The sequence below is a fragment of the Mugil cephalus genome, chromosome 23 (assembly GCF_022458985.1).
Source record: "Mugil cephalus isolate CIBA_MC_2020 chromosome 23, CIBA_Mcephalus_1.1, whole genome shotgun sequence".
Taxonomy (NCBI): Eukaryota; Metazoa; Chordata; class Actinopteri; order Mugiliformes; family Mugilidae; genus Mugil; species Mugil cephalus.
The window spans coordinates 4,863,115-4,873,009 of record NC_061792.1 but is presented as its reverse complement, the minus strand read 5'-3'; the positions used below and the strand labels follow the sequence as shown (position 1 = coordinate 4,873,009).

At 41.9% G+C, this 9,895-nt stretch overlaps 1 protein-coding gene across 1 annotated transcript; it reads right to left on the bottom strand.

Moving 5' to 3' along the window:
* Positions 1-20: 20 nt before the first annotated feature.
* Positions 21-3,992, bottom strand: si:ch211-93g23.2 (uncharacterized protein LOC100005086 homolog). Its single transcript, XM_047576119.1, has 6 exons — positions 3,636-3,992; positions 3,392-3,552; positions 1,636-1,849; positions 1,451-1,554; positions 1,237-1,374; positions 21-707 (listed from the first exon to the last, which is right to left on the bottom strand). The coding sequence occupies exons 1-6, from the start codon at positions 3,741-3,743 to the stop codon at positions 620-622; spliced, it is 813 nt and encodes a 270-aa protein (XP_047432075.1). The 5' UTR covers positions 3,744-3,992; the 3' UTR covers positions 21-619.
* Between the last annotated feature and the right edge of the window lie 5,903 nt (positions 3,993-9,895).

The window sequence follows — 9,895 nt, the reverse complement described above, 5'->3', positions numbered from 1 at the left end:
GAAGGAGATGAACGAAAATGGCATTTTGAACAAAGTGCTGAGGGTATTTTATTTTTGCAGAAGTACTCCTGGACAACGTGGTGATTATTTCAGATTTGAAGCATCTTCCAGCGTCCTTGATAAAATTGCAAAAAAAAAAAAATAATACATCTTTCAACGCTAAAGTGCAATGGATTTTTTTTCCGCAGTTACTACACTGTCATTTCTCAGAAATAGCACAAACAGAATTTAAGACGGATTTAAAATGGACTAGAGCTGGACTCTGAGCCTTCATTGTATGACAGGGCTCCATCTAGTGTTCACTCTGAGGCTCTGCATTGGCAGAAGGCAACTTCAAGGCAACAGCACTCTTAGTGCTTAAATATTTCACATTTACAACAGTTATAATAAAGCATACGTTTGATTTAAAGCCTAAATAAGATAAGTAATAGTGATTTTTAGGGATTGTCCTGAAAAATGGTGGCAGGATTAGCCCTTATACTGAATGGAACATGAATTATATTTCGGGTGTTAAAACTCTTTGTGGCTCAACTGGTCATTTCCAGTGAAAATAGGGTAAGAATCAAGACAGGTGCAAGGAGCTAAAAATTTAAAGAACTCAGCATGCTTATCTGGATGATCAAGGTTTGCATGCCAGCCAGTAAAAGTACTTCACAACCACCGTAACTTCCGTGTCAGGAGAAGAGACCTTCATGGCAGACAGCAACCTGAGACGAAAGACAAATAGAGAGGATGATGTAATAGGCTCTGAAGTTAACTACTGCGTGGATTAAATCATGAGCAAATTAAGTCAAAACTCGGGTCAAACGGTTTCAAGAGATTTACAAATTTGCACAGCCGTGTGTGAATCCTCCTAAACTGTGACAGTAATTAAATACAATGTCATACTTCCTTCCTCCCGTGTAAAAGTTACGGCTCAGCACTTCCCCGCCATACATTGTGCTTGCAGCGCTGTTCTGTCCCGTCACTGGCAGGGGGAATTAATGGTGGCTGCATTATCAAAGCAGCGAAAAGCTTTCAACAGTTAAGCTTAGTCAAGCAGTGTTTGGCTTCTCTGATTAATGCCCTGGCCGGTGACAATATTCAAAGACGGGTTTCAGCAGTTTTTGATAATGATAAATGGATTTCGGAGGAGATTAGGAAATCGGCGTCGGGCGCCAGGAGAGTGGAGGCGAGAGTTCAGGGCCGGGAGTTTAATGATTAGACCTGTGGATGAGGCGGAGGTTAATATCTCACTTGGTTATGACGTCCTTTGAGAGGCGTTCGGCCTCAGCGGGGTCCTTTTTCTTTAGTACCTGGTAGGGGGAGAAGGTCTCAACCATGCCTACGTATGCACCCACTGGCAGGGTCCTTTTCACCCGCAGACACTCATTCCTGCAGAGCAATCGTAGCCAAAAGGAATCAAAGTTGACTCTTGGAGTAGTTAGGCCATGGGTCGGTCAACACTCACCATTCTTTGTCCGGGTAGGAGCAGGAGTTGAACATGTCTGCGTAGATCTTTGCAGAGCTCAATCCCAGGTAAGGAGCTCGGAAGGGCAACAGGGCAGCGTACAGCTAATACGAAAAAGAAACACCAAACTTTGACACAAGATTGCGGATCACGTCCTCTACACAAAACGGCTTTGCGATTTCGACCTCTTTGCAGATGTCGTTCAGAGCATCGGAGACGTCCCCGTACTCCAGCTCCATGTCTAAGGTGTAGTTCAGCAGCGCCAGGCACCCTCCAGGCCTCAGCACCCGGTCCGCCTCCAGGAGGAACCGCGGGCGATCGAACCAGTGGGCCGCCGTCATCGCCGTGAGGAGGTCCACCTCCCCGGGTGCGAAAGGGAGCTCCTCTGCCGGACACTGTCTGGGTTTGACGCATTCGGGGCAGGGAATGAAAAGGGAAGCGTGGTCGAATCACCGAATGTAATGACGCCAAATCTTCACTGAAGCTTGGGACGTTCCCTGACCTAGACGATCTGGCATGTCCGGGAAGTATCCTGTGCCTTAGTGACTACTCTAGATAAAAGACTATGAGCTTAATTACACTATGAGGGACCAGGTCATAGCGCCTCCTTGTTGGTTCTGTGCAGTCTGTCGCCTGTGACTGGCTCAGCTCTGCCATCCTCAGCCTTGGCTTTGGTTCCTGACAGCACTCGATCCCGACAATGTGGTGCCACATCCTAGACTAACGGCAGCGCCCTAATCCTGCTTTATCGTACTATTTAAACGTCATTCGTGCACTTTAGCTTTGTGGGAGCAATCCACTTTTGTTACCCTTTGTCGTAGGAACACGTGGTCCTGGTTCGTTTGCAGGCCCCTGCACAACCAGGAATTGTATTGTATAGACTCACTAGGAATAGTGGTGTTGCTACATTTTGTAGGCAGTGTAGCTTTTCTTCTTCTTCTGTTATAGTACAACTTCTATGAAAAACTTTGGTTTAGTTATTTCTCTAATTTGGCAACATTCCAGAGCAATAAAATCCCTTAGTTACAATTTGTTTAAAACATAGGTCTTCAACAGGGGGTCCGTGACCCCTACGAGGTACTGCAGGGGGGTGGGTTTGAAAATCTTTGGTTGATTATTTTTATACGTTTTTTTTTATTATTATTACTTTCCTCCATAAATTTTAAATTTCTTTAAATACACAATGGAGGCATAAGACGTCACCTTTCAGTCAACACTTTCAGCAATACAGGAGCTGAAGCAGAGCGCCACACTAGACCTGTCAACCTAAGCCTTCTGCACACAGTAGGACCTGCCCCTATCGCTGCTGAGCAAATCACTGCATATTAGGCCACATGTTACATGTTAAAAGAATGAAGCAGTGTATTATTTGAATAGCTTAATATTAAATGCAGAATGACAATGATAATGTATATTTATATTTTGGACTAGGCCAAGTTTAATATAGTAGGTAGGAGGTCCCTACTTAATTGCTCCATCAGTTGGGGGGTCCTTGACCTGAAAAACATTGAAGACCCCTGGTCTACAACATATATATATGAACTGTAATGTACATATCTTAGGAAATTTCAGGTTGTCAATAAACTGATGGATAATTCATGAAGTGTAAATATTTTAACATTTAGACTTGTCTATAGGTTATTTTTTTATTATAGGTCATTACGCAATTATGTCAGTGGTCCGGCCCACTCAAATTATGTGCAGCCCCATGTTCAGGACGGGGTTCGAACCTACGACCTTAGAGCCCATAATCACAACTCATACCAAGGATTCTGTATTGAATCAGAGGGTGACTGAGATTGCCACCTCTCAGTATACACTCAGTAAACACAAATAAAATAAAATAAAATAAAATAAAATAAAATAAAATAAAAAGAGCAAAAAAAAAAAAAACTTTGGAAGATATTTTGCACATTTCAAAGTAAACTTCCTCTGTCTCACCTGTAGGAAACATTAGGAGGTCTGCTATTGGTTTGGGCCATCTCTATCTGGGCGGCGCTGATGTCCATTCCCACCACCCTGGTGAAGTGTGGAGCCAGGAGGACCGTCCCCTGCCCCGACCCGCAGCCCACATCCACTGCGAGGTTAAACTTTTTGGATGCCTGACATGGAGTCACCACAAAAGACAATGCTGGGACATGTTCATTGCGAGCATGCCGCGGCAAATGCTGAGATGCACACGTACCCTTTTCTCCATGTAGCTCATGATGATGCTGATCATTTCTTGGGGTGCCACTCTGTACTGCATGTATGCAGCTGCGTGATCTTTACCCTCGAACAGTCGTCGAGTCATGGCTCCGCGTCAGAGTGTCCCGTGTCCGCAACTCTGGCCGATTAAAATGTGAGCGCACGCCGCGAGCTTGAGTTTATTAAACCATGCAGTTACACATTAACTTCTCTGATCAGATGGGCCAGCGGATTTCTCAATGGGATTCTCCTCCTGCAGATTCAAACGGTCTACTTCATAGACTGTAGCTCTGGTCACTCTGCTCTTGACTGCCCCTTGCGGTTTGGAGGAGGTAACGCAAACAGGCAGCGCCGCAGATTAAAGTCTCCAAACTTCTTTTCTTCTTCTAACTTGATTTGTTTTTTTTTTTATTATTATTATTTTAGAAACGATTTTGGTAAGGTAATAATAAATAATAAAATAATAAAATATTCCTTGCATATAAAAAATATACTTTGTATTTATAAAATACTATTTGTATATGTAAAACATACCTTGTATATATAAAAAATGTTATTTGAATGTGTAAAATATTCATTGTATATATAAAGATATACTTTTTGGATATAAAATATTCTTTGTATATATAAAAAACTTACTTTGTGTATATAAAATGTACATATAAAATATCAAAGCATATAACAGATACATGTGGAAGATCAGTATATATGAAAAAACACAAATATATAAACAGAAAAACATATGTGGTTATGTAAAACGTATAAATATTGTGTACCATAAAATTAAAGGGTAACGTAATTATATAAGCGAGTATGGAACTTTACACAATACAAGATAAGACATGTGACTTGTGAGATATATAAGTTGTTATATATGCCATACTGTATAAAAATATACAGCAGCAGCGAGTGTAAGCAAAGGTCACATTCAGTGCTTAATTGCAATAGAATACCACGAACGAGGCTGGAGCAGACTGCTTGCACGTGCATGCAAAAGCCAGCAGATGGCAGTCAGTGCACAGGCGGATATGATGCTGGGCGCAAAGCGAGAAGGAGCAAAGTCAGAGATATGTGAAATTAAAACAGCCCCTGAATTCCTCATCAGTAAATATTTGCAGTTAGCTAGTCGTGCATTAGTTCATCTCCTCATTTAATCTCATTGGCCACGGTTAAAGAATCGCCAAGAGAAAAGAAACGTGCGGCTGCAGACGACTTCTATTCAGACGGAAAAGGAAAAAGAGTGGATCTGATCTTTTGTCAGATCCAGAAATAATATCTGTTAAACCTCGCACTTAGAAAAGATGGAAACCCTTCAGAAAGCCCCGAACCTGTAGGCGCAGAGTCTTGGCCCTGGATTTTCTGCCCAATCAACAAGCATTGATCCTTCCCGTTCGCCTGATCAATACCCATTGTCAGATATGGTTTGCAATGGGGCTTGTGTTAACAAACACTGGGGGGTGTAGGAGGGTGTAGGCTGTCCTCAGACACCACAGGAGCCCCAACCCCTTTAACCCTAACATGTTGCCGTGTGCAGTCCTGCACTGTGTCGTCCGATCAATCAGCGCCGATCAAACCTGTCAGCTGCACTCAAGTCACACCACTCTCACACACTGCTGTGTGTGTGTGTGTGTGTGTAGCTGATTTGGAGGAAACTGTTGCCGTCCACATGTATCTGTTTTTTTGCCCAGACACGACCGATTTATCAAGCCTTTGCGGCCGAGTCTTGTTGCAGCGTCCTGCACACGTTTCCACACACACAAACACACACAAAAAAGAGAGAGAGAGAAGCCATTAAAAGTACAAAGTCAATGGACTCAGACAAGCAGCCTCACGTATTGCTTTAATATCTGCAGGCGTTCCCGACACAGTAAAAAAAAAAAAAAAAGAGCTATGGGAGTGCTTCTATCGACTGTGACGAGCAGTGTTGCTAATGCTACTGGGGGAATTCTCATGAAAAGCAATCACGCAGGTAATCCACACTCGGAGGGGGATATATATATATATTTTATATATATATTTACAAATACTATATTTAAACCAAGCTTTTTTTCAGGAGGGCAGAAGCAAGGGAAAAGAAATACAGATTTCACCCTGTAAAAAAACAGCTTTCCAGATTTGTATGTAACAAGTCAGTAACAGTGGAAAAAGAGATATCAGAGCATGTTATTATATGCAAGTGTGTAACTTAAAAATACATTTAAATTCCTGCACACTGAGTTTCGTCTTCCGTCCTCCTAACATCGAGCACAGAGACGTGCAGGGCAGGGGGTGGATAGATAGGTATTGAGTATAAAATCCCACTTCCCTGCGGAAATCTCAGCAGGAAGGAGCAGACTGCAGCTGTTGGAGGAAATCCATGAATTTAGAAAACAGTCTTGTTGCCGCATTGAAAGCCATGCAATTTTTTGTGGCGGGGGGGCATTTTGTCATGCCGTCTGAATGGGTTTCACACACACACACACACACACACACACACGAGTGCTCAAACTCGCTCTTTTAGATAAAGTAGCGTGAAAATCTGCCAGCGAAAATATGCGACGGCCACCGAAATTGTAGTTCCGGAGTTATTTCAGCAGTTAAAGTCGAACTTTACTTGGTTATGACAAGTAAAGCCTGGAATGAGAAAAGGGGTGCACAAAACAAGATCCATGCGGGAATTAGCAGCTGCTTCACGTTTTAGATGTGGACGCTTTCAAGTGGAATTTGAGGTTTTTATTACAGCACAGGAAGCTGTTTAGACAAAATGCTTGACATTCAAGTGGAGACATTGGCCGTAAGTCGCAAGAACAAAGCTACCAGGCAACAATCGGTGTCTAGAAGCTACAAAGGCCAACAATCTAGCAAGTTAAAGAATGCAAAAAACGAATGAATAGATGATGCCTTAGGAAAGTCAAGATGTTTTTTTTTTTTTCACCAAAGACAAACTCTATAAATGACACCAGAAAAGTGACTTGACGGCCTCTACCATTTGTTAAAATGCTAGCAGCAGTCGCCGTCAAAAAGCCACAGAGGCTAACAAATTAGCAAACAAATGAGTAGGTAATGTTATGAAGAAAATGTGAAAGCCTTAGGAAAATCATCATAAATAAACTCTATAAATTACAGTATATCTAAAAAAAAGAATTTCCATGGCGTCGGCCATTTGTGAAAATATTGGCAACAGTTGACGCCAAGAAGCTACAGAGGTTACAAATTTAGCAACATACGTAACATACATAAGGCAAAGTGAAAAGATGTAATGTATGAAAACGCTGGCAAAAAAAAATCTCACAACAAGGCTGCTTCCAGGCAACAATTGGCCTCTGGGAGCTACAGGGGCTAACAAAATAGTAAATTCGTAACCAGCTAATGTAAAAAAATAAATAAAAAGTCATGTAAACACATAAGACTAAATTACAATAGTGTAAACTATATATTTGGCATACATATGTGGTTTTTAGCAATTTCTGGAATACCATATGAGCTCTTCTTATGCATAAACAACTGTGCTAGATTTGTTGCGTTGCTAACTGAGCTAACTGACGAATGCAACACCAGCTTGTAATCCATTTCCTTTTTCATTCAACAAAATGACCAAATGTATTAGCTTAGTATGAGTTGTTAGGCTACCTAGACGATTTCTGTTGATTTGGAAACACATGTTGAAAGGCTTGTTTGCAGCCTTCAGAGTTGGGGTTAGGATTCATTTTGTAGGGTTACCAACTGCTGCTAACATTTTAACAAACGGCTGAGTAAATTTTAAATTTTAATTTACTTTTGTTCACACAACTAATTTTGATGGACATTAGGAGCCGAATGACCCCAAATTCTTTAGCGCTAGGTAGCATTTCTTAAGTTTAAAGTGTTCGACTCATAGTTTGAAACTAGCTAACCTCGTAGGAAACATTGTACAAACAAACCTTCAAAGGATTTATGAATTTTTGATGCGACGCAATTATTTTTTCTCCCATTACAGATATGAAATCAATTCATTTCCAAACGTTGAGGAGAATACAAAAGGGGCCAAGACTTTCCCTTGTCTTTTTACTGTGGCGCTGGGCCTTGCGCCAGACACCGTCTGCAATCTCTGCTCGGATATGAAGATCTTAAATCTTCCCCCATTAAAACTTCACTCGACCCACTCTGTTTTCTTCACAGCCAGTTGTAAAGAACAAATATCACAAGTATCGAGGAGATCAGATTGACTACGACGCTGCACTTTTATGGCCCGAGACGCTCGCTCTGAGATACACTCGGAGGCCTAATCCCGCTCTCCGAGGAGAGAGGTAGGTATTGGCTTTGATGATAGAAATGGATTAAACAGATTACATTAAAGGCCAGCCTAATTGAACCGATCTATCCTGATTCTGCCGCAGCAAGATAAATGATGAGAGGGCCAGATAGAATATATAGGTCGTGCGTTTGTGTGTCTGCCGCCGGCTTTCTCCGTGGACATTTACGGGCGCACTTGAAAAATACAGCAAGAGAGCGTCCTGCTCCTAATACGGGAGATATTAAAGTGAAATGTGTTCAGATTTCTTCATTCCTTCGACGCTTTATTGCTAGATTATCCTAATTAATTTACCACGAGATAAAACGAAGAGTCGTCCCAGACATGCGGCTAAAATTAAAACGTTTTATTTATCGGCAGCGGTGCAGGTGTTAGCCTAACTTCCAATTCTGCCCACAGAAAGCTTAAAAACTTGCCTCACTGCATATCACAACAAGCTTTAAGTCTTTACAAGTTGGTTTTTACAATGCTAATGTTTCCTGTGCAGAATCGACCTGCGTAATTTATAGATAATGGGCAAAGGAACATAATCACCAGTACCATAAAGTGCTGCTAATGCACAAAATGAATTTTAAGTTTAGTGTTCTGTGATGGTTTGAATGTAAAGGGGATTAACATTCAAAGACATAAAACAATCTGTAATAAAAGGAACACAGGAAGCTTGGTTAAAAAAAAAAAAAAAAAGATAAAATATATAGTGACTGAATGGTGTGCTATTGGTCTCCCTCAATCCCAAGAGTGACGCTTCAAACAAATCACATTCTGATAGCTTATGTAAGACCAGCCAGCACAAAAGAAAAGTCAATTCCGCACCAGCAGACTCTAGTCCATCTGTCTTTCTCAATAGAAAGGAAGCGTACGCATTGCCTCCTCCTTTAACTTTTGGAAGATTGCCTCTTTGTGCGTGTACCTGTCCGCCCTCCCTGTTATTGACGGTGTCCAGTTGAAGCGAGCACGATAGGGTGACCTTTCCTTCCAACCTCGTTATCAACGTGAACTCGTTAAGCAGGACTGTTTAATTAGCAGTGGAATGGCAATCGGGGAGGAGCCGGAGACCTCCGTGGCCATAGACACGGATCAATGGTCTTGGGGGAGCCTTTGCACTCGGCAACGGAAGACCTTTACGCAGGCAGTGAGGGCATACTCTAGCGCTGACACATACTTGCATATGCATCCAATTACGCACTGAAATGTACTACTTTAACAGGAGTCTAAACATTTTGTCAGGAATATTTGGCTGATAAAACATATGTATATATCAAAACATTGCAATAGGCATCCAAAAGCTGTCACTGTGGATATCATTACTTTTTTTTCCTTAGCTGTGTCCAAGGTTTCTGACATTTAACGTGTCTGATATTAAAACTGCTGCAGGGGCAGTGTGGGCCTAAAGGTAGACAGAAACTCAAAATTGCATCGACTTATATTATTAATAACGTTATTCTACAAGTTTTTGGAACCTGGCAGCAGTGATTTGAAATGTGTCCTGTTCAACAACGTGATGTTGGGTACTAGGGTTCAAGGATGTTCCAGTTCACAGGCCTCTGTGTGATTCTAATACACAATGGAGAAGTGTTGGTTGACATGTAGTTGCATGTCCCATCACTTCTTGCCTACTGCTGTTGGCTAGGCTAGTTAGCTCTTTTTGGTTACCAGTTGGTAGCTGCCTGCCAACCTGCTGGCCTGTTTTCCAGCTGGACTGGGCGTCTAAATGTGTTTTGCCTTGGATCTTGGCACAAGGGATTGTAGCATCTCATCACCTTTTATAAATCGGTAGATTGTGATGCTTGAGAGGTGTCTAACAGCCTCAGTCTGGTGGTGTCCACACACGTTTGGCCTCATAGTGTGGTTTTATAGCAGGACTGACAAACATCAAGCCAACAGTGGCTTCCAAATATCATATTACCCTCCCCTGCATCCTCATAGCTGGAAACACCAGTGTGAGGCTAATATCCCACTTTTATTGAAAGCCGGGTGCATTGGACGCA

Bases quoted from the DNA above. Each gene is read 5' to 3' on its own strand.
- si:ch211-93g23.2 (XM_047576119.1), bottom strand. From the start codon at position 3,743: ATGACTCGACGACTGTTCGAGGGTAAAGATCACGCAGCTGCATACATG. The intron at 3,553-3,635 runs GTACGTGTGCAT...ACTCCATGTCAG, and splicing joins TGAGCTACATGGAGAAAAGG to GCATCCAAAAAGTTTAACCT. The intron at 1,555-1,635 runs GTCGAAATCGCA...TTTTCGTATTAG, and splicing joins TGAACGACATCTGCAAAGAG to CTGTACGCTGCCCTGTTGCC.